The 26,000-nt window shown below is 38.5% G+C and overlaps 1 protein-coding gene across 5 annotated transcripts in view; it reads right to left on the reverse strand.

Annotated features, from left to right (window-relative positions):
- The window catches only part of NDNF (neuron derived neurotrophic factor), a 65,546-nt gene that overhangs the window by 16,799 nt on the left and 22,747 nt on the right, over window positions 1-26,000 (reverse strand). Inside the window, exon 1 of one of the 5 annotated variants that reach the window (XM_017859304.1) lies at window positions 25,511-25,994. The exons of 2 other annotated variants lie outside the window; for them this stretch is intronic. In XM_017859304.1, the coding sequence (XP_017714793.1) occupies window positions 25,511-25,536 (26 nt within the window). In that variant the 5' untranslated portion in view covers window positions 25,537-25,994. Of the gene's footprint in view, window positions 1-24,712; window positions 25,075-25,510; window positions 25,995-26,000 lie in introns of those variants that run through there. 2 more of the 5 variants (XM_017859307.1, XM_017859306.1) reach the window with 2 other exon arrangements.

Here is a 26,000-nt window from a genome sequence, read left to right on the forward strand (position 1 = left end):
CCAGCAGAGTACTTTCACTAAGTTACGTTTTGGCATTTGTCACTGACTTTCATCAAAGATCCTCTAAGTAATGATGGATCATTCTCTACTGCACATTGTTGTAGGGGTGTTGTCAAAGGCACTGTCTTCCACGTGTCTTGATGTTCCCAACAGGAAGCCTCAGGTAGGCAAGTTCCTTGACATGACAGTCATGAAAAGACTTTGCTTCCTCTGACCATTTGGTACATTTTTTTTCTCACAGAAAGAAATATGTAAATAATTGTTTTCCTTTACCTCTTTGACTTAACATGTGTCAGGGAATTAAAGCATTAGAGAAATATAGTGATTTTACACTGAGGTACTTGAAATAGCAAATGTTTGTGATAATTCAAGATGAAGTGAATGCCAGTTTTATTTTTAAATAGACATTACTGTAATCAATCTCTACTTAAAACATCATTTGATTTTCATTTTGTCTTTCTTTGGATGCTATCAAAATAGATTCAGATCCCAAAATATATAGTTTGAAAAAAATAAACATTCTCCTTTTACAATGTGGACACGAGAGGTGGATTTTCACAGCGAGCTTATGCAAAAGCATTTTACTTTTTTCCAAATATTCTTTTCTGCTCTGTGTTCTGTGGTTTTCCATACAACATATCTGCAGTGATTTAGAGCTAGTATGTTGAAAGCACTGTGCTAAGTTCACGAGCTGCATTACAACTTTTAGTCCTCACAATAAGCCTGTGAAGTAGCTGCTATCCTATGCAAAAATAAACCTCCATTATGTAAGCAGAGAAAGGATATAAATACAGGTGGATCTGACTGCAGAGCCCAATGTTCATCCTCTGTAATAACTCTCCAGAAAGCCATAATAACTTATTATGAGGTTTTCCTTCCGACTCTTATTTCTTAATTGTATTACAAGTGTAAGAAAATTCAACTGAGAGCTAAGAAACTTGATGTTTAGTTTCAGTTCCTAACTAGATGTGTGATCTTAGGCAATTCACCTAGCCACTCCGGACCTCAGTTTTTTGAAGATTTTGGATGGGTGATCTCTAATGAGCAATGCTTCTGTGACTGAAATAAACTTTTCTTCCTAACAAGCTGGCAGTTTAAGAGTAAGACCAGGCCTTCTTAAGTTGCATGAAGTAATCCAGATGATTGTCAAGGAGAAATCCAAAAGAACTTGGGGATGTCAGTGGGAGCTCATGAGAGTTGCTAACAGTAGACAAGGGCTATGTCTGCAAAAGATGGCTGGATGGATCAAAATCAAGACTAAGTTGATCTAATCTAACCAAGCAAGGACGTGGTAGACTGACCGGAATGGGACCTCCCTCACCGCTCTCTGTCCCTCCCCTCTGCTCCTCTTTTGTTTGGAGCTAACAAAAACAGAAAATCCAAATGAAATTTGTTATGCTGCCTCTCTTTAGAAATACCACAGACATGCCACATACAATTCTACCAGTTTATTTCTCTTTGTAGTACCATCCCCAAAACTTGCCTTGTGAGAACAGACGAGGCCAACTAAAGAAGAAAATCTCTTTAGAAATAGCTAGAATTTCACTTTCTGTACTTGTTAGAAACTTATAGCAAACATGCTACCAGAGCACTTGAAAGCGAGATACACAGGCATATTTGCCTCAGAGCCACTCAAGGCTTACCTCCTTAGGCCCCATGCTTGCCCACAAAGCTGCCAACCACAGTGCCACAGTATGACTTAGCAGGACCAGTTGCCTAAGGACCCAGGATATCTGGGATATTTAGGTCAGCCCCTGAGTTGGAGAAATAGTGTTGACTGATAGGAACTTTCCCTGCATCCTCAACTGCCCTAAGAAATAACTCTCTTTTTATTGAATCAGATACTTATAAAAAATGAATTCTGGCTGGGTGCAGTGGCTCACGCCTGTAATCCCAGCACTTTGGGAAGCCAAGGTGGGTAGATCATGAGGTCAGGAGTTTGAGACCAGCCTGGCCAAAATGGCAAAACCCCGTCTCTACTAAAAATACAAAAATTAGCTGTGTGTGGTGGCAGGCGCCTGTAATCCCAGCTACTTGGGAGGCTGATACAGGAGAATCACTTGAACCCGGACAGCGGAGGTTGTAGTAAGCCAAGATCACGCCACTGCACTCCAGCAAGACTCCGTCTCAAAAAAAAGAAAAAAAAATTCTGAGATAAAAACAATATTAATAAATTTTGTCATGTACATGCCACATGCCAGGCATTCTTCTAAGTTCTTTAAATATATTATTTCATCTAATGCTAGCAACAACACTATAATGTAGGCACTATTCTTTTTTCTCATTTTAAAAATGATCAAAGTGAGACTTAGATCGTAAGGTCATACAATAAATACTATCCGACATAAAAAACATGAACTATTTATTATAGGTGGCTTAAAATATGGTAAATCTGATTATTATATATTCTCCAATTCAGCTACTTAACAAATGAATATTAGTAAACAAATTCAAATTATAGGATTATGCAGTGTTGGGAAGCAATTCTCCATGGGTCTCTGTGTTTGTTTTTGCAGAAGTACTTGGGAGCAGAAGTACTGACTGCTTTTGTACCACATTATCTTTTCAAGGATATTTGTATAGTGAGCAGCCTTGGAAGATAAAGCCTCCAGAGCAAAGAGCAGGCATGGCTATCACCCATTATAAAAGATTTTAGGTTCCTAAATTCAGGAATCCTCTCCTGTAATAAAATCCAAACATGGCCTAGTGCCCTCTGGCCCTCTTTGCATCATCCTGTGCAAAGTGGGGGTCAGGAAGCCAGTGGAAGAAAATAATGATACTCTGCCTGAGTAATACATCACTGTGAGTAATAAAGGCCTTTGTCTCTGACCCAGGAGTATCGTGCCTTCTTCTAGCATCCATGAAACTATGACAGACTAATTTATTAGCTTGCAAGTGGGCTAAAATCTCAAATCTTTCATAGTTTTTGACACTAAGCTTCTATTTATTAAACTATTTTACTGGTTTGCCTACTTTATTAGTTCAGGTATATGTTTTTATTTAGATGATCACCAATAAATAGGTAACAGACTGAACTTTATCTTTTGCTTTAAAAAAACATCATATTTCCCAAACTAAAATTCCATTGGGCCACATTTTTTTTTTTTTTCTGAAACACTTTTAACCATCTTAATTGCTATACCAATTATGGGCAAAGCACACTTTTCGAAAAAGTTTTAAAAACTAGTATGGACCCCAAACACAGAAATTTATACTCTGTCGGATTCTGGTTCTACAAATATTATCTAATAACATGCAACTACTGTTGGGGAAAAATTTAAATATTAGGGAGCATTGATGGCTTGTTCGATTTGGTGAGGTTACAGGCAGAAGTTAAAATATATTTAAAAGCAGCACAGAATATAGCTAATCAAAAAAATGACGGTGCAGATACATTGCATATATTTTTACAACTTACATTTACTGATAAAAATTATTCAAATGGTGGTTTTAAGATTTTACACATTTTTCCTTCCCAATAAAATGTTCTCTCTCAGATACACAGTTTAAGAACTAGTCATTTAGACTAAACAATGAAAATTCATTCTTCTTAAGCATAAGCCTTAAATTACTTTATAAGAACAGACTTTTTTTCTAAAATTACAAAAGTGCCCTCTAATGGCATAACTTTTCCTCTCATTTCTTTTTGTTACTTCTAGGTAGGCAGAGCTTATCCAGATTTAAACTTTACATTAAATAACATCAATCAGAGTTTCACTTTAAGCACTATTTCTTTTTTCATGGCCATCTGGTGGATGATGTAGGAAATGTGTTTGCACAGCAACAAATCTTGCTATCTTTCTACAACTGAGGCTTTAGTTCAAACATAAGTTGAAAGTTGCTAGGATAATTCCAAATATTTTTATTTTGCTAGGCAGATCAACTTGGTTGCACAGTTATCCACAACCCAGAAGAACTTGGTGGTGGTATTCTGTAACTGAAAAAGTTGACTTTGTTTCAATTGAAAAGTACTAATGAATAAAAGATATAGATGCTAATATATAATTATGCTATTTTTATGTTGTCAAAGGCCGTCATATTTGGCACAAGTCCTCAGATACTGCTAAAACTGAGGTGAGAAAATAAAAATGATCCAATGATTTGATACACCTCAATCTTTAGAAAACAGATAATTGGTGATATGATATTTTTCTTTGGAATGCCCATATCCTACAGGTTAAAAGGGGAAATAAAACTGGCCAAAGATTAACCATATAGTCTATACTTACAAAGGTAGAGATGGGTTTGGATAATCCAAAGTAAATTAATTAGTTTATACGGTGTATGAATATATACACACACACGTATTTTAGATCAAAATGTAGAAACATTATGAGTTCAATCAGTTGATATTGGAGTTAAGGCAAATGAGTAGTAGTCCCCAAAGAGAAAACTTTTAAGTATAAAAATGGAATATCTGTTGCTCACTTTCTGGTGAGCAGGTAAATACTATACAACCCAAGAGATATGGAGAAGGGATTCTTTCTAATATTTTAGGACTATGGTGATGGGCACTTGCTTCTCCCCTTCATCACCTCCGGTTTTAAAGAAAATGTCAGTGAATAGATTTAAAGCATTTTTATTGCTCTTCAAGGAGTAGGGAGTGCAGCAAATGATGGATAACTGAGCATGTACAAACAATTCTAAGACTTTCTTTAGCATTAATTTGAACTTCATAGTCTATGGAACTTTTAGGTAAATTAAACAGTCCAACTGACCTGGCATATCCTTTTCCCACAGACCTGTGGAAATGCTTGTGAATTATAAAACGGTCAGTGATAAGCAAAGTAAAACTTTAAAAGGAGTTTGAGTAATTTATTTTATCAATTAAATGCCCAGAATTACCTCTATCATCACAAAAAAGCACAACATACCTAAAAAAATTAAACTTGTCCCAGAATGTCTATAGCAGTTCCACTACCATCATTTTGCAAAATTTATCTGCAATTACATAAGATCAACTAGTCAATTTATTCACCTTGGTTAAACCACTGGTTCAGTTAGCTAACATTTCTTATTTGAAATTGTATGAACAGTGATAAGAAATAAATCTGGCTAATTTTTTTCTTAAAATTCCACTAAATGGTTTTACCACATATGACAATTAAGACTCTTAAGAGCAGACTCTTATTTCAACCACTAGAGAAAGCTTGTCTTTAATATTTACAGACTGCTATTTGGTTGTATTATCTGAGCAATTCAAGCAATTGCAAATCTGGTAGATATAAAGTTCTTTTAGGCTTTCATATAATAGTCCAAGGCTCTCAAAATAGAAGACGTGATATAAATTAAGGCACCGTGACCTTTCTCAAACTGTAGCTTCCTCAGAACAGCAGCCAACAGCTTTACCTACCTGTGACAATATGATCAAAACAAATTCCTCCATCCCTCCAACACCAACAAGTTCTTTGCAGAAATGTATAAATGTAGCTGTCAAAAATGTCATCAAGCTCTTATACACGTTACATGTTATAAAATTTAAGATCAGATTCATCAGTATAAATATAACATAAAGTATAAAATTTGAAAAAATATATAGTATCACTGAGATTCGCATAAAAATTATCTAATGTGCCTGGTCATGTGCAGGCCACGAAGTTGGAACAAATTTACAATGACAAAAAAGGATGGGCATTCTGATTTACTTGAAGCGAATGTACTGAGAATAAATGGAATCTAATGTTTAATTAAAGAGAGTGGAAAGTGCATGATTATAATTTAGTGAGAATAATTTCAAGCAATGGTCTGCCACAGAGATTTCTGTTATTTTCTTTTCCTAAGTGCAAATATTTAGTCTTTTAAATTTCCATTTTTAAACTCAAGGGCATTTGCTTTTGTTTGAATCATTCATGTCACATTTGATAATAAATCTGAAGCATTTGGTCAAGGTGTAAGAAAAACATATATCGCTTTGGTTGGGGGAAGAACCTTGTGTCTGATGTTGACGTGCTGGGCAGCAAGCGAAGGGGACTGCACACTTTAATACTGAATGTCCACCATGTGTCAGCGTGAACGTACGGATTCCCTCAAGGCAAAAATGCAACAATCAAAAGTTGAATTCCCAAAAGCTGTTTTATTTTGTTTTCTTTTGCAAACAATGAAAATGTCTGAAGCTAGTTGTTCTTAAAAATCCAAATCTGTTAAAAATTTGAAGGAAATATAGCTTATTACGGACTGACATTTCCATATTTGAAAAGGGAGAAATAAAGCAGATGGAAGTAAAGGATTCCTGGTCTGCCTTGAGGAGTGGTCTCTGGCACATGCTAGGTGAGCTCACACTCTGCGATAACATGCCAACTTCTACCCAGCTCAACAAAGTAGAGCCGACATTATATACAGAACTCATACACTAAAGCTCTCTAAATGCAGGCTGTCAGTGCACAGTGGCATGATTATTAAGGGTTTTAGAGTTCATTATGTCAATAATCTATGGATTAGGGACTTGCACACGCATTTCAACTGCAATCATTCCAACCTCCCTTAGCACTTTTCTAAATGACTGCCAACTTTCCTTCTGGAAGGAAATTAAATTAATATAAAAAAGCAATGAGAAATTAAAACATGCCAAGAATTCGAATAAAGTTTCCATTCTGTCATGCACTCCCTCTGAGTCTCATGATGCAGAGTTCATAACAGGGATAACGTTAGGGCATTCTAATTTAAAAGATGGCCAAGTCTACACAATCAGAATTATTTCAAAGAGGATCAGATTTTAAAGTAAGTAATCTTGTATTCCCATCAATATTAATGCCAATGAGAAGAATAATGAACAATAGAATTGGCCGAAATAAATGTCCCATAGATAGTAGTCTGTAATTCAGGAAGCCAGACCCATTTTAATAAAGAAAGGAGTAAAACTCTTAAAATGTATCAGATGGGTGATTAGAAGATATGACAAAGTTCAAAAGCAGTGTATGGGAGAATGCAAAGAAAAACTGGAACAAAATACTAAATACCTTCTTCCTATCAAAATGTCCTATACATGTAAAACTGAGATAGCTGGGATAACTTCCACTGTCCTAGGTGATGCTAATGATTCTTAGAAAGCCCCAAAGGAAGGAATAATATGCTTGGTTGCTTTTCTTGCTTTTGTTTGGCAACTAAGCCTTATTTCCTGTTGATCTGCAACAAAATGAAAATGACTTCCTGTGCAACATTCCCCAAAGCAGTTTACAAACTGCATACCTCATTCTCTACTGAAATTTAGCTAAGATGGAGCATGGCAGTGCGCCAGTAGCATGTAGCAACAGCACATATTGGCCTGGAAAGTGAGGCATGAATTGTTGTGGTCAACAAAAAATATATTGAGTCCCTGCAGTGTGTAGCACCGTAAAAATTTGATTTTTTTATAGCCATTTTATCCAAGAAGTTAACTCTTTAGTAAGTCACTCCATGGATTTCTTAGGATACCACAACCTAAATATGTCCAAAAGAGCAAAGATGAAGAGATTAAGAGTTTGTCAAGTATTGATGCCATACTCCAAACTCAACCGGGTACTGTGAGGTCTCAAAAAAATATATATTTTAGGAACTTAGAATCTATTTATGGGGCAAAATGTACCTGCCCAGCCAACAGAGTCCAATGTCAGCATTTCCACTCATTTATTATTTTAATTCAATATCTATATAATAAGTTTTTGCTACATGCCAGGTACTCTTCTAGGAACAGTTGTGACCTCAGGAAGTGAGTGTTCTAGTGGTTGTGACAGGCAACACATAAACAGATACACAAGAAAACATCATTGCTGGTAGCTATGCTAAAAATTAAAATAGGCTTGTGTGAAAGTGTGGTGATGGGCTGTTTTAGATTGAATATTTAGAGAAGTTTTCCTAGAGGAGATGACATTTATGCTGTCATCTGAATGACAATAGGAAACCAATGAAGCAAATAAATGTCAGGAGAAAAAGCATTCTGGGCAGAGAAATAGCTGGTGTGAAGGCACTGAGGTTGCACTAAGCATGAGGTATTGACAAAAGGAAAGGACATCAGTGTGGAACAGAGTGGGTGAGGGAAGAAAGGAAGACCAAGTAAGTTATCTCAGCACCAAGTATGTGCCGATCACAGAAAGATTTACACCCATATTAAGGGGTTTGGATTCTGTTCCAAGTGTGTTGGAAAGGCCCCCACCGCCAACTTTTTTGAGACGGGGTCTTGCTCTGTTGCCAAGGCTGGAGTGCAGTGGTGCAATCATGGCTCACTGCAACCTCTACCTCCTGAGCTCAGGAGATCCTTCTGCCTCAGCCTTCTGAGTAGCTGGGACTACTGGTGTGTGCCACGTTACTCAGCTAGTTTTTAAATTTTTGTATAGAAGGGATCTTTGCCATGTTGCCCAGGTTGGTCGCAAACCCCTGGGCTCAAGTGATCCTTCCATCTTGGCCTCCCAAAGTGCTGGAATTACAGGCATGAGTGGAAAGCTCTTTAAGCATGGAAAGGCCATGAAGTGATCCAAGCTTTTTCAGGAATAACCCTGTCTATTGTATAGAAAATGACTTTCAGAGAAGAGGTAGTGTTAAAAGCAGAAAACAACTTCATCTTTGTGAAAACAAAAAGATCAGATGAAGGCTACTGCAGTTGTCCATGGTAGAGATGGTGGTTGTTTCAACTTTGGAGAGGAGATGAGGAATAATGGAAAAATTGGGTATATGTTTAGCAGTTGGATTGCCAGAATGTGCAGGTAAGTTGGAGGAAGGAAGTGAGGAAAAAAGAGGAATAAAAAATAACACATTGATTATAGGAACATGCATATGATAAAATGACAAATAGAAAGTAATGCAAAGATAGCAGAAAGGAGAGAAATAAATTAGTCAAACAGAGTTTTCAGGCGGCATCTAATAGCCTGAATAGCTGTCTATCTTAGATGCAGTTTTAAAAACTAGTTATTATATTTAAGAAGGTATTAGAAGAGAGGAGAAAAAGAGGAAGGCATTCTCTTTAAATGATGAGAAACATAAATGAGGAAAGGCTACAGTGGAAATTAGTAGGAAGTGTGGTTAAAAAAATAGAAGACTGATTTCAATTATCATGGTGGGAAATGTGATCTGCCAGACACATGGATGGTTGAAGAGACATATTAGAGAAAGGCAATACATACACACATGCACCGACCTCCAAGAAGTCGCTTCTTTGAACTTAAATTTTAAGTGAAGGGATGCATATTATTTGAGGCCAACCCATTTGTTAAAAGTACCCAGAGGAGAAAGAAGTCCGAAGGCATATTTTCGTCCTGGAAAGTGGTTATGGTAAATGAGAAAGAAACAGAATTAAGAAAGACAGATACAGAAGGTACAAAGAAAATTTGACAAGAAAATATTACTGTTTGGTATATGTGACCAGACCTCTTCATATGCTGTATCCAAACAGATAGGCTAAATAAAACCTATGGACCTTCCTAGAAACTCACACCTGCCAAATACCATATAACTTATGCTACTAGGCATTTATTTGGAAAGAAGCACCATCCCTGGAGGAATTCTAAAGGCAATGGAGTAATCCAGAATGTAGTAAACTACACAAGCATGAGCAGGGAAGTGGCAGACGGTGAGCTCAGTGAAGAAAAGACTAGGAGGGAATTGACTGCAGTCACCGAGACAGTCGAGAAAACCGGGCTAGAGAGAGTAAGGAAGTGACTGGCAGCATCTTTAGGACGGATACCAAGCTTTGACGTATAATACTTCACAGGGCAGCTCAGCAATCTTTTCATACATTTTGCACTACGCATGTTAAATGCTCACTACTGATGGATCAAATTGAACCATCACTAGCTCTTCTGAACTGAGATAACTACTGATTTTGTTTGCTAGTAACAGCAAGGATAAAACTGAAAGACTAAAACAGAATAGTACAGCAAGAAAAAAAGATACTAAAAAACTATCAGTCATTTCATTCAGTCACGACCTTGAATTTTTGTATATTTTCCATCTATCTCAGGCCATATGTACTATCTACTTAAAGGATCTTAAACATTCAAAAGGTTTTTCTAGTTCTACTCACCATATTAACAAGATAAGCTACTTAAAATGATTCAAGTTCAAAGATGTTTCTGTTCTTATGACAAACCTGGTTTTAAAAACTGCCTTGGTGATTCTGCTGGTGATGTCTGTTAAACACATGGGTTGAATCCTCCCTAAAGCGTCCGTCAAAGAAATCTTTTATAACCCAGCTTCGGTGATGTAACAAGAAGCAATACCCACGAATAAGGCAGTAACAACAGAAAAGAGCCAGCATGGTGGGATTACGGAGTTCAGTGGGTAATTCCACAAATATGTGTAGGGCATTTACTCTATACTAGGCACTGCCTGACATGCTGGGAATGAAGCAGTGAACAACAAGTGTGAAGATCTTGAACTTGTAGAGCTTATACTCAGTGGATAAGAGGGACGAAAAACAAGTACAGAACAAAGTATAATTAATATAATGATCCCAGAGGGCACTGAGCACTCTAAAGAAAATGATACAGGATAAGGGACTAGAGAGGACCTTTGGAAAGGTGAAGGCTGGGAAGAAGGGGCCCTTCTAAGCTAAGTGGTCAAGAAACCCTCTCTGAGGAAGGAACATTTCAGCAAGGGCTCGCATGAAGAGTAAGCCATACAGAGCCACGCAATTTTGGAACCAGAAGTGACTTTTAACAGATGAAAACACTGAGGAAGAGACAGCAGAAAGACAAACACTAGTCTCCCTGGCTTCGCACCTGGGAACCTGCGTCACCTGAGTTAACTGCAACCATCAGCCACTAAGAGGGACACGCTGCCAAGTCACGGGGACTGTAAGACAGGCACTGGCTCACCGGGGCCCGGCAGTCAGGTCAGGTGAGGAATAACTGGCCAGTGTTAAACCCAGGGAGGACACCAGATGCTCTGACGTCCATTATCAGATGAGACGGATTAGAGGCTCTCCGGCTAGCCCAGCCAGTCCCCATGGTCAGCATGGTTTTAGAGGAAGGAGTTTGGAGCTCAGCAACATAAAGGCATATCTGACAAAGCCATTCCACTGAAGGAAGCAGTTTGAAAGGTAGGAAGTGTTCCTACAGAGGGAGGATGCTTCCTGACTTTCCCAAAACAGGGCTATAAAATCTCCGGGGAAATTCTTAATAGGATTGCGACAGTGTGGTGTTTACTTAGATGGTTTGTTATCTGAGCTCTCCCTGTACACTGTCAATAAGTCAACCAGTGTTTATTAAGTGCCTACTCCAAGTCCCCTGGGAACCTCAGAGGCCAATAAGGTGGAATTACAGTCCACTGGTGAAACCGAAGACTTTGTTTCTTACATTACTTTCTCGTCTCACTTGAATTATAGTTATTTTTATATTTTTCTTGTCCCTATAAAAAAGCTCTTCATGGGGCTTATATAACACAAGTTTATGAACAAAAACTACCTTTTACTCCCCTTTATATTCCCTTCATAGCTGTTTTTAGTTTTCTTGTATAAAGTAGGCATTAGATAAATATTTGCTGAATTATACTGTTTTCAAGAAGCTAACAGTAGACAGCAAAGCAATCTGAAATATCTCCCATCAGAAAAATTCCTAAAATTTCTGTACTGTGCAAAGAAGTTAGGGGTGGCTGTTTACCAAACCCTCAAGGCTAATTCTTAGCTTCAAGACTCAAGAGTCAGGCTTGAATTTGAATCTGAGTTCCACTCCTTCCTCTGCCAGAATGCCTCCATACCACTGTGACTGTGGGCAGATGATGCAACTGCTCCAAGCCTCGGTTTCCATGTTTGTGGATTGAAGTGTAACAGTAGGTCCTGATGAGGCAGCTGAAGGGTAAACGAGGATGCTGCATGAAAATCAGGACATGCCAGTGTAGCAGCACCATCTTTCCAATTATGAGACTAGGGACCTTCATGCTATCTGACTTTTCAATCCCCATGTCCTATTAATCCTCAAATCCTGCCAATCTACTTGCTGCATATTCTCCAAAATTTGTTCTCTCTTTTCTATCCAAATTGTCAATGCCTCAAATTGTCCACTTATTGTGTCTCACCTAACTGCTCTCATACCCTTTTCCAACATCTCTCATTCATTTTCTATGGTACTGACATTGGCATCTTTACAAACAAAAATCTGTTTCACTCTTCAAAAAACTTAAAAGTCAGATGGCTTCCCATTACCCAGAGGATGAAGTCTACGGCCCATGAGGTCCTTCACTCTCAAGCCCTGCACTCTGCCACACTCATTTCCTACAAGCTCCTCACCCTCTGCTTCATATTCCCAGTAAGTGCCTCTAGCCTGGGCACAGGCCACTTTTTTTGCTAGGATGCCTTTACTGCCTCTCTGGGTGGCAAAATTCTACTCATTCTTTAAGACTCAATCCTCAACAATGACAGAGAAATTTGGTTGTGCACTTTTCTATGCTCATATTTCTATTGAAGACCATCTTAAATTGTTTATACACATTCTAGAGTTTTCTAAGGGTAGAAAAGGAATCCTACGTATATCTACAAGTTATAGTACTGACCACAGAGCCCAACATCAAGCAGATACTCATGACATTTTGTGGGTGCATAACGAATAAATGAAAAAGAACATTCAAGTTGACTACTGTAGCTGATGTACAGAATTTGTTTCAAGAGAATATAGGCTAAATAGCAAATAAAATATGAATGTTTTGACTATTTTATGGGCACTAAATTTATATATAATAGGTTATTGCATGAAACGTAAATAGTCTGGAAGCATATCTCTAATCTGTTGAGGGGGACATCATGGACATCCACTGGCATGGCTGCCATATGGTGATGACATGTGCTGGATGGTCCAGGAGCCTGGTGTAAGGATGCATTTTTCTGTCTTTAAGAACACAAAAATGTCCTGATAAGAACAAAAATAGCATATTACTCAGGAGGGCCTCTTTCCTCTGAAATAATGTACATTTTGGTTTGCTTAGGATCTATTCTGATCTGAGCACAGGAATGGCGTATACGAGTGCTTCTCAAACCTTTGTGGGCACAGAAATCACTGTTTTCCCATTAAAATGCAGATTCTGGTTCAACAGGTCTGGGGTAAGTCCTGAGAATGGTCCTTTCTAACGGGCTCCCAAGAGATGTTGATGTTGACAGTTCATGGACTGCACGCGAATAGCCAGGTGATGGATGGGTCTGTCTCTTCCAATCTCGCGATTCTCATGTATTTTTAGGTGATGGATGGGTCTGTCTCTTCCAATCTCGTGATTCTTGTGTATTTTTATTTTGAAACTTCCAAAGTATGAAGACCTATAATCTGGTAGTAGCAGCAGTAGGATTTTCATCTCTAGGATTTTGATTGTTAGAACTTTCTGATCTTTAATTTTCATTGACTACCAAGTTTTAATATTTTAAACCTCTATTTAGGGAGAGGTATGAACAGGAGAGACATTGCCCATATCCTTTCTTTTTCTAAGAAATATTATTATATCCATACTATTTCAGTTTTCTCTTTTCTCTACCTTCTTTCTTTAGTTTTATTTTTTTAGTTTTGAGACAGAGTCTTGCTATGTCACCCAGGCTGGAGTGCAGTAGTGCAATTATGGCTCACTGCAGCCTTGACCTCCCAGGCTCCAGCAATCCTCCCACCTCAGCCACCTAAGTAGCTGTGACTACAGGCACATGTCACCATGTCTAGCTAATTTTTTTAGTTTTTGTAGAGACGAGGTTCAAAACTAGGCTGGTTTTGAACTCCTAGCCTCAAGTGATCCTCCTGCTTTGGCCTTCCAGAGTGTTGGGATTACAGATATGAGCCACCATGCCCAGCCTACCTCTTTTACATTACAAAAAAAAAGTTTATACCCTCGAGCAGTTTGTGTTTATCACAAAGCCCAATAACAGACCAATGGACTATTTAGGAGATGGTGACAAGATTCAAAATTACACCAAAGTTTCTGGTTTGTTCATATACTTAAATAGAGTTTGCAAAAATACTACTAATAAATAAAATGAGATCAAGAAGAAACCATTTATTACTACTACAGAATAATAAATTGCATAGAGTAAAACAGTGATGCTTCATTCTGTCGGCCTAATCTCACATTTACCGAAATATCTGATGGTCTGGAAGCTTCAACTCTCCCTCATCTTTACCCCCAAGGTCCCCAGCAGTTCTTTTGATGGGTCAGCACTAAAGTCTAAGTATTTACTATTAAAGGATGTGTGGTGGCCTCCAGTGCCAAAGCACAAGACATAAACAAAAGAGTAATTTTTAAAAACTATAATAAAGCTAATATAATCCATAGATAGATGAATGAGTAGATGTACCAGTGACCTTAAAGAGTTAAAAGGGTTAAACCCTTTCCATGCCCTGGAAATACTACTTCCAGAAAAAAGGGGAGGACACACAAGTATGAAGTTAACTTGTTTTTGTAAAAGAAAGTAACTTAAAAGGAAGTTTTCAAATATGTATTTATTCTATCAGCCCTCTTATAAAATCCAAGGCCCCAAAACACATAAAATACCTCTGGAGAGATTAGAAAATATTCTCCAAAGATATTAGTTCCTGATAATTTAGTAATTTGAGAGCTTGTTTGGAGGTTCTGGCAGGGGAGCTCAGCTACTCATATACCCTTGACCAAAGACCGGTCCCCCTCCATCGGGACAGTCATCCTCTCTGGCCCAGTACGCAGCTTCAGGAGGGATGCACATGGAGCAGGGAGGGAGGAAAGGACACGCGCCTAGCCAGCCAGATCAGCCTAATCAACCCTGGCCATCAAAGGGGTGACAAATGTCGCAGCCAGATCACCCTCACAGCCACCATCTCACAATTTGGAGAAAGAATAGGTAACATATCATTTCCTTTTCTTTCTCTCTTTTCTGCTAGCTCAAAGTTCAGTGTCTCAGGTGACCTCTTCCCATGTCTGAGTTCCTCATCAATTCAGGATTGAGTTTTCTTGCAAACACCTGAATTTATTTTTTGGTCTGTTCTTTACTTCCCCCTCTCCCCCCACCAACTACTATGTAATTTTTATTATTTATTCATCTATTCATGCATTTATTCATTTAGTCAAGTTTTGAAACAGTTTACAGGGTGCCAAAGCAAAATAGAAAAAGATCACTCAACTTAAGAGTAAGATCTGAGTCAAAGATCTAAGTTGAAGAAGTCCTTGATTAAACCATGATCGGCTTTGGTACTTTGACTGAGTCTCTTAATCCCCTTCAATCTGAATTACCTCATCTACAAAATGGAGACAATTATTCCCAGGATTGCTATGAGATTAAATGAAATAATTGATATGAATGTTCTTTTAAAATTAAAAAGGTTCTATTGATCTTCAAGTAGTGTAAGCCAGTTTCTCAAAACTGGTTGCAACGTTTTATTCGGCAGCAAAAAACATGTCTTGACTTACTCTTAAAACAGAGATATGTGAAGGAGTTTCGGCATCAGATTATTCCATCTTTATTTACCTCACCTATCAGGTAAAAGATTAGGACCCTATTCAATTAGATACTCATGAGAAGCACAAAGTAAAAGGCCAAGATGTTGGATTTTAAAAAATAATCACAAAAATAATTGTAAACTCTTAATATGCTTTCTGTTATCCTTCATACACCGTATCTGAGGACATCAACATTTTTTAATAAACAAAACTAGATCAACGCTGGTTCAAAGGTGAGTGTGCTCGGGCTCTTTAGGCACTATATCTAGCAAAGGATTTAAGAGGCACGTGTTGAGATCAGAGCACTGAGGATTAGGATCAGTTCCTGGGATGTTCTGCATTATTATTTCTGGATTAAGAGATGGTTAAAGAAAAGTACACTTTCAAAAGGCAAACAACACAGACAGATCCCACAGTCATTTTCAATAGTTTATAGCAAATTGTGATGAAATAATACAAGCATGTAAACTTCCAACAATTAGAGAGATGACAAACCACAAGTACTGACACAATATGGGAATTCAGACCCACAATTATGTAATCCTTTCCCCGGAAGGAAGTAAGATATACAGTGAGGTGTGGTTTTTCTTCTCCTTTTTTTTTTTTTTTTTTTAAGGGAAGCACTAAGGAAAAAGCTGCAGCTAGTGAGTGTTGCGGTCAACAATGGTCAGTGATCATTACACAAGATAGAGCCTGCCAAGAGAAAAAGAGGTCTTGAAACTGCCTGCTTGTTGTCACTGCTTTGTAAGTGTGAATAAACTTTAAATGTGGAAATTAAAAAATATATATATAGACTGAGTTTGGTGGCTGAAGTGCTGAGTGTATAAATACTTTCACTATCTGAACTTATTTTCTTAGTAAATCTTAAAGGGTTTTAAACTTTTAGAATTTTGGCATATCTTTTGTATATATGTTTATAGGTGCTCTCATTTTGCTGAAATGTACAATTTCATCCAATTTTAAAAAATAATTTAAAATAATTTTAAAATCTTAGAACTGATCTAACCTCAACTCTGCCTCTCAAGAATGCCACATAATTAACATTATAATGGAATAACTTGATAGGTAAATTTACTAACTACTTCTAATTTCACAAGGGATTCTGCAGCTTATTGATTTTTCAGTGATTGCAGCTACCATACATAATTGGAATATGTTTCAATATCATGGGCTATGTGTCTCTAATAAACTTATGAGTTATTTTTCGAATCCCAAATTTTCTTATTGGGCTCTATTTACTGAAGAAAATATATTTTATTATTTCCTTTTTCCGGTAACTTGTCTCCAAAGTATGTGAAAGGCTTTGTCTGTCACATATATGTGCACATACAGACACACACACATACAGAGAGAGAGAGAGAGAGAGAGAGAGAGAGGAGAAATCAAACTCAACAAATAGCATATCCTAGAACATTGCAATACCCAGATTTGAATGACTGGGTTAGTAGGACTAATTAAAAGGAGGGCTGAAGAGAGAAAATTTGACTTCAAGAGATGATTTCAGGCTATAAGTAGACTTAATAAAGCCAACTGACAACCTAGTTTACCTTTTATGATTGGAGGAGAATCTATGCAAATGGTGACTGGGGGTGTGGGGGGGCCAGAGGAGATTTACATCAGAACCTATGCATGTTCAGAGATTACTTCACTTTCAATGATTTCCCCTATTAAAAAAGACTTTAACCTTCTGGAAGGAGAGATACGGGGATTACGTATCACTGTTAGCCCTTTGTGCCATTTGTAACTAGTGTTTTTTACTCTCAAAGGTAAGTTTTGTTTCTGTTTTACCTGAAATAATGATTTACAAGTAAAAAAGTTTAATCGGTTTCCACTTTAAAAATTCCCTAAGAAGTTAACTATTACCAAAAACAAACAGTGAGTGCATAGACAGTCTACAATTATGGTCTTGTGGATTTAGGCTAAACAAGTGGTATTCCGAATAATTAAATTGTAAAAAACTTCTAAGCAAATTGTCCAGACAAATTAATTTGGCAACTAATCTCAGCCTACGTTTTAAAACACTTTTGCTTCTAAAACCAAAGAGTTACGACTTTATTTAAAAAGTTTCTGTGAGTTTAGGTCAGTCAGATTTATCAGGAGTAGGAGGACAGAATATCTTCCTCACTGGGTTGCTGTGAGGGTTAAGGAAAGTGATGGATGTGGAAGTGCCTTGTAAACAATCAAGAGTTATATAAAGATATAACATTATTAATAAATAGAATCATTTCCACTTCCATTGTGAAATTCAAAGCATGGAAACAACTTTAACATTAGTTAATAACTGACAGCATTACTGAGAAAAAATATAATTTCAAAGAAAAACTGCAAAATGTAACACAATACACATGAAATATGATGGATGGAACATTTTAAACTCTCAGATTACTGAAATTTTCAAAACATAATGGGGCACAATATGTATTTATTCATAAAAGAGGAATTATGAAATACCTCTACAAATAACAGAATAATATTGAAAATAGTAACTAGTTTGAGAGCTTTTTCAGCTTCTTACTTCCTTTCAACGCCTCTCACTCAGTAATGTGTTGTCTACACTGAGGTCTCCAAACCTCTTAGAATTGTGATTTTAAGAAAATGTATATGCATGTGTGTGGGTTTGTGTGTGTGAGTCTGTATACACACATACATACTCATAGTACATTAAAAAATACTTAAAAGCACTCTATACTGGGATGAGTATCATAGATAATTATAGTAGATATAATTGTACATTTCAAATCTTTTTCTGGTTAATTTCAGAGGTGTTTTGTAAAGAGGGCTGATTATAATATTATTATTATCATCATATTTTTAGAGATGGGGTCTCAGTATGTTGCCCAGGCTGGACTGCAGTGGCTATTCACAAGGGAGATCATTGTGTACTATAACCTCAAACTCCTGGGCTCAAGTGGTCCTCCAGCCTCAGCCTCCTTAGCAGCTGGGACTATAGCTGTGCCACTGCACCTAGCAGAATGTCATTCTTTTTATCTTGCATTATTTTTGCTTCACACATGCTGTCACCTCTGCTGTTCTTTGTTGTTCCATGGCTGTCTGATATCCTGAGTAAGAGTGCTTTTGTTAATTTATACAGTATTAACCAATATTCACAAAACTTGACTTCATTCTTTACAGATAAAAGTGACTATAAATAGATCTTCTGGTATTTCCTTCTTACACCATAATGAGGCAATCTCTGCCCCACAATGAGGCAAAGAGGGCACCCCCTTTTAGAGACCTCTGCTTCACGAGGCTGACACTAACAGAAGCTGAATATCTGTTCAGTACGATTTGAGAGGCAATGGGCAACCTCCACTTTGATTGTTTAAAACAGTATCTTGTATCCTCCACTTTACTGCAATTAAAAGACAAGCTTTTAAATGCAAATATTCACTGGGCCTAACCTTGCAAAGATAATTTCAAATGTCCTTTTCTAATTCCTGGACAGCTTCTGATAGTGTCAACCTTGGAAAGCAGAGGTCTCTAAAAGGGGGTGTCCTCTTTGCTTCATTGCGGGGCACAAATTGCCCATTATGGTGTAAGAAGGAAATACCAAAAGACCTATTTATATTCACTTTTACGTGTAAAGAATGAAATACACACACACACATATATTATACACATACATATTTTATACATATATATGTATAAAATAACCTCTTTCTAAAATGTTGTCTTAAGTGACCTGGCTTTATCTAGTTATTAAAATACCTTTGTAAAAAGTTAGCTGATATCAGTTTACCCATTTCCCATTGCAGAAACATTTTCATATTTATAGAGGACACTGAAAAATAAAATTACTTTAAAAGTTAAAAAAAAAAACATATTTTTTGAGGTAGTGTTTTGGTACCTGAGAGGCCTTGGGAGCAGGGTACCTCTAAGGCCATCTCTCATGTAACCCACCTGTTAGTTCTACTAGTATGGTGAATCCTGCCATTGCTATCACCAAAGTGTTAAATGTTTACCTCTCATTTAACATGCAGTTTTCTTTTACCATAAAAAGTAATGCATTTTCATAGCACCCAAAGAACTGACAATATCAGAGACTCAGGAAGGCACAGCAATAAACGACTGATGTTTTTCCCCAGTTAACTACGTGTCTTAGCTAGCGCTGGTGTTTCTGATCTCTGTCCCACTGTTGGCAACAAATCTCTCTTGAATTACAGGATGCAGCGACTTATGAATCAATCCAAATTTGAAGCTTTTGATAATATCAGTAAATTTTGTGAATGTTGGAATTTAATGTAAAATGACAACATTTATTGAGGGCCACCAACATACACATAATATTTAGACCTATATCCTATATATATATACACACACACACTAGTGTATTATTATGGGTAAAATGTGTTTATTATGTGCTTTTAAATGTATTTTTTTAAAGAAGATAACTCAAATGAATCAAGTACTTTTATGTTCGCATGGAGGGTTTTTTGTATAGCTCTGATAATTTAATTGGAAATGCATTTTATTACTGGAATAAAATGCATAGCATTCCACATGGCAATGCCCACAGACTTAGTATCCCTATGACTTGCACGCAAAAGAGTCATCAAAGCCATCTCTGAGGTGTCTACGGATTACTATGGTTTACTTTTCACTACAGCATAATATAAATTATAACCATCTACACTCCAGAAGTCACCATACACTTGTAGCAGCTAAATTGGAGAAAGTAATCCTAAATAAATCAATCAGGCCCTTTTACACTAGCTTTTCTCTCTTAAACACAGTATTTTCAAGTAAGTACCACAACACTACCCCCAACTGTCTGCCAACAGTTTGCCAACTGCCAGGATAGGGCATTGTCTGTCTTGTATACACCAATTTGTTCATAGTCCCTACATTGTAAATTTTAAAAACAGTCATGGTGATTTCAAAAACAAGATATCATATTTTACAGGTCTAATTATGAGTTCAGATTTCACTGCTTATTTTGGAAAATGTTAAATTTCAGTCTCCTATTTTATTACATCTGTGTATACAAGGGCATTTCCTCAGAAGACAAGATATGGTGATTTTCAGTTGTTGATAAAACACATATTTGAATATAGTCCATATTTCTGGCTATGTTTTTAGATTGTGGAATATATGTTCTCAGAGTACACAGCTGGAAGAAGAGGGTGTTTACCTTGATTTCCTCTTAGAGAGAAGAAACACTGACAGAAACTTGTACAGTCTCCATTTACTTCAGCTGGTCACCACTATTTGTGATATTAGCTGAAATCATTCCAGTTAGAAAGCAAACGTGCATGCATGTTGTGAACTGTTTTTATAATTTGGTTTTTATATTTAAAAGTCTCCACACTATGGAGGCAGTGTCTAAGAGTCCTACTCAAATGAGTTGATTCTCAATCATGCGTAATCATATTTTTATTGAGTACCCTCCAAACTTTATATAATCTTACCATTATTCCTAAAATGTTTTCTTTTAACTATAAAAAAGACAGAAAATTATTTTAAAAGAATTGAAAGAGACATTTGATAAATTATATGTATGCTACTACCTCTAGCCATATTTTCTTTTTTAAAGAAAAGATGCATTTCAGAGATTTCATAAGTGAAGCTAAAATAAATACTTCAGAGAAATATATAAAATATTAATTGTGTCATGTTCACAAATTCACTACAGAAAAAATTAAAAGTGAAATCCAAGACCTATTAACTAACTTACTAAAATAAATCAGTTTCCAAAGGATACGGAAATATTGGAAAGGTAATAATGATTGGAAGTTTCTATACCTTTCTCATAAACTTGAGGTTTGTGGACTTTAAAGTGAAGTTTAAATCAAAGTTAACTCAATGAGTTCCTTGAAAAAAATTGGCATTGTAATAGGGCCCAATACCCAGTTGTTCTGTGGCCAAATTTGTCTCTTTATCCCAAAGTGAAGAATCTACAGACACATTTTGCTAGCTTGCTTTTATACCACACTGATCAAATTTGTTATCCTAAATTTTAAAATCAAAACAAGCCACAACTTTTTTTTATTGGGGAATTAACAGTATATATTACATGTTTTCCAAATATTTCAAAAGACTAAAATTCATGTGCTTGTTGGTTTGCAGTTTTTATAAAGTACCAGAAGGAATGGGAAAGATGTAGATATTGCATCTTTGGGTTGTGTGTTTAGGAAGGAAGCAGCCAAGGATACACCTGCTTTTGGCACTGGCTTAGGCACTGGAACAGCAAATGCCAGGTGTCATCTCAGAAGAGGCAAGAAATACGTGAAATACACACAGTCAAGCAAACAGACTTACATTGAAATGGTGTGATTTTCAACAAAAATATAACTGAGTTTATGGTCAACATACCACCAGGTGATTCAATAAAATATTAGCATTCTTGTTTTTCTGTCTCATACTACATGATTATTTTTTAACAACAGCAGCAAAATATTTACTTTTTTCTAGGAGGAAATTAACATGGAAGCATGACTGCATGCATGCTAAGTGTCATGTAATATTACATTTGTTATACAGTGGAAAAATACAGCAGAATTTATCCTAACTTCAGGGAATAAAATACAAAGTATTTTAAAATAGAGTATTTAAATACTGGAGGATTTGATTTTAAAATCAGCTTTCAAAGCAAAGATTTTGTATGGTTTACTATTTACTATCAACCACGCTGTGGCTTCTATTAAATGATTATGAGCCCACAGGGGAAGAATAAATTATGTTCTTTAGAATAATCATTCTAAAACATTTAGAGGTTCTAGATATTATTTCAGAGTCAAATGAATTAGTTGAACTATTTTGTTGGTTATATTGGGTATCCCTGCCTTTAACCCAATACAGATGACTATGAGACATACTTTCTTCCAAGTGATTAGCTGATGGCGACTGACTCTGGCAAGGTTCAGCTGCTACTATAGGTGTATGGCTCCCCAAAGCAAGACCTGACAGGAAGGCAGGAAGCAAAAAAGTGAGAGAGAGCACTGCTTGGTCACTATCGACCACCTTATCATGGAGAAACTAAGGAAAGGAGATTAAAATAATTTTAATTAGCACATATGATGTGGAATTCACACTCTGTTTCTATGCTCTTGGTTGATTCTGTCATCATTATTCCATTTCCAATATCTACTCATCCATCATACCAAAATGGTATGTCCTAACAACGACAATAAAAACACAATCAGTTTTAAAATAAAAATTCTGACCTCTAGATAGGCTGAAGAGAACTGCTATAGAAATAAATATTTTATTTCTAACTTTCTCCCCTTCATGTCAAATAATTTAAGAGTTTTAAAATACATTTTTTCCCCCTTCCGCAACAGAGTCTGGTCGATAAATCCAAGTGAGAAAACTAAAATCTGAAACAGCAAGGTTCATGCAGCCAACTGGAAGTGTCTCTACATTAAGCTGACAACTGACCCACTGTGGCTATTTTCAAGGTAGCATTCCATCGGCCTGATACTGGCAATGTTGTGACAACAGTCTTTACTCTTTAACATTCATCCTTTACTATGTGAATGCTAAACAGACCCAGGACAAATAAACTGAGGGTGGGGGCTTCTCTTATCCTTAGAAGGATATTTTTCAATTACATATTTTGTTACATCTTAAGAGATAAAAGCTGTATCTGCAAGTGATTAAAAGATGTTTTATATTCATGGTTTCATTTCTGCTGAAATAAATGCGTAATTTAAACCACACATAATTCATAGCAATTTAGGCCTATTACAGAGTTCTAGCTTCTTTTTTATGATAGTTACTAATTAAAACAGAGTGTTACTGCCACACTAAGCCTAAGTCTTTGACGTACAGGTTTAATGAATAAAATGTCCTGACACAAAAATGAAAGCAATAATGGAGACAAGGCTGCAAGCTGTTATGTTTCAAGTGTGTGGTAAAGATTAAGGGCATTCACTGAAGTGATGAACTGTGCAGAGAAGGACTTTGTAATTTCTTTCTTTAAAGGAAGAAGTAAAGGAGTTTTTAGAGAAATCTGAAATAGCACTAATTTCTCTAACTCCTAGGCCCCTCATTCCCAGTTGTCCCTCTCTCCCCTCCAAGAATTTAAACTCGTAAGAGTCACTTTTGAGGAATAAATGATGGGGTATTTTAATATAATCCTGAATATAGGTTTAGATTGAAAATGGGAATTGGGACCATAATTAATTATGTTGCCAAGTTTTTTAAACTTTAAGAAGACAGATGGAGGCAAATGACATTTTATGACAGTGCAACCTTCTAAAAGTTCATAGATTAAAACTTTGGTAAAACAACAGCATCTTTTTTGACATTTGATTAATCCCATATGCAGAATGACTGAAGAATTAATACCGTTTTGGTGTTTTCACTTTCTGAAACCACTGTAATAAGAGACTGACATAAACTCAAACCCAAGTATATAAACACAGTCTGAGCGAGGGTTGCGGCCTTATTATTACTCTTAACAAACAATAATGAATAATCATACCGATCGCCCTCACCACACTCTGCTTTATATACATATTCCCTCTCGGATCCATCCATCACTTCTTTCAAGATAATGAAACAATTCAATCCCATCAAATCCCCCGCAACCGCTCCCTCGGGGAGGGATGTTTTATCTCTACTTCTGCGAGCCCAGGGAGGATTTTACTTGTTTGAAGGGGGCGGAGAATAGAGCGGGGTCCTATTTATTTCCATTGATGACTCCCCTGGTTCTCACAGGCGCTCAGGGACCGGGTGGGAGGAGGAGAGGAGGAGGTGCGGAGATTCCCTCCGTCAGAAAAGAAAAAGGGTTCAGGAAGCGAGGCAGGAGGAGGAGGGGTGGAGGGGGGAAAGAGAGGGTAGTGTGTTTGGGGAGAGCAACAACTAAATGAAAAAATAAACTCTTCTTTGTGATTTAGCGGGATCGACAGATGAGAAGCAAATTTATCAACCCAACCAAGTTGCTAAAAAGAACTCTGTAAATAAATTTAAAGAAAAGAAGAAGGAAAAAATATAACAACAACAAAACCCAGGCATATACTCAGGTTCATTTCCCGCTCAAGGTCTTGGTTTTAGGGAGCCACCCGTACCCAAGAGCAAGAAATGGACAGCGCCCGGAAGGGGGCCGGGAGGGGAACCGCGACTTGGCCGGAGGGACAGCTCAGACAGCGTAGAGGTGCCCGCGGCAAACTCCGAGAAGCTGGTGCGGGGCGGGTCCGGGGAACTAAGGGGAGCTCTCACGCCTGGGCCTGGGATAGGGTGCGGGAAGAAAGGGGAACCGAGAGCGCACAATGCAAAGAAACCGCACCCCAAATTCAGCAGTTTGCAAAGTGCCTCCAAGAAAACAGCTGGGACCTGGAATCACTCGTTCGGACTCCTAGGTTGCCGGGGCCGCGGCGACTCGGCTCAGGAAGAAAAGTAGCGCGGGTGAGAGCGAACCCCAACTCACGCACAGACGGGACGAGGGCACGAAGTCGAGTCTCCGGGCTGGGGGCGGAGCGGGCGTCACCTCGGTGGCCGCTCTGCTCCCCGGAAGAAAGTATGAGCCGGTCCCAGGCCACCTCGCTCAGCCCAAGGAAGTTTCTGTAACGATGCTCGCCTACCACGCAGAGGACACATGAGGAGCCAGAGCGGCTGGGGGTCGGGCCAACTGAACTCCTGGCCCAGGCTGCGCAGCTCCCAGACGCCCACCAGGAACTCGCGCGCTGCCTGGACCTCTAGCTTTTCGCCCCACAGGCAGACGCCCTCTGCAAAACCGCAGTCCCGCAGACTTTCCCTAGCGGCTGGCGGAGGGCATGAACCTGAAAGAGGGAGACAACAGCCCTCTTGGCAGGCGGGCAAAGTAAGTGTCTAGGCTAAGTCCGGGATAAAGGCTCCGCGACTCCCCGGACCCCACCGCACCCCGAGATCCCCGGTCCCAGGTCTTCCCCGCCCTTGCGCTGTCTGTCCAACTCCTCACATCTCTCCGGGCCGCCCAGCTTCGACAGCAGCTAAATTAAAACAAACAAACAACAAAACAAAACAAAACAAAACAAAACGAGAGAAACCTGCTCCTGTCCCTCATGCCCTCAGTTCCTACTGATAGGGCGCCCTTGAGAAGCTTATTGGGCCCTGACGATTTGAGGGCGCGCGCCTCGAGCCCCCATCTCACATGACCCTTCGGGCGTGAACGCTCCTTGTGCTAGGTCTAGGGGTGGCGGGCTAAAGCGTCAGGGCTCTGGGGCATTGCTTTCCTCTCCCCACTTACCTTAAAAAGATCTGTTTGTTTTTCATAGGGAAAAGAGGAAAAATCCCTCACCGAGGTGTGGTGTGCGAAATAGTCCACGTCCCCGGACCCTGCCAAGATGCTAAGCACCAATATTCAGGAACTAGAAGCCTGGAGGGCGGGGACGGAGGCAGATAAAAGAGAAAAATTCAATCCGCTGAAGTATCCCAACTTTGCAGTCTGCACAGCAAACTTCAAAGGCGGGCGAGGGCGGGCGGCGGGCGGCTGCAGAAGTTGCTGCGAAGTGGAGTAGGGAGCCGCGCGGGGCTGGGGAATCCCGGGGCAGAGCCTGGAAGCTGCGGGAGGTCCTTTTAAACGGCCGGGAACGTTCGGGGGCTGGGCGGCGGGAGGATGCCGCAGCGACCCGCGGGGCTGGCGCGGGCTTCGCGGGCGGCCGCGAGTCGCACAGGCGCCTTGCTGGAGCGCCGCGCTGGGTGCGGGTAGAACCGGGCGCACGGGGCGGCAGCGGCGG

This window comes from Rhinopithecus bieti, unplaced genomic scaffold (genome assembly GCF_001698545.2).
Source record: "Rhinopithecus bieti isolate Rb0 unplaced genomic scaffold, ASM169854v2 scaffold_48387, whole genome shotgun sequence".
Lineage (NCBI taxonomy): Eukaryota > Metazoa > Chordata > Mammalia > Primates > Cercopithecidae > Rhinopithecus > Rhinopithecus bieti.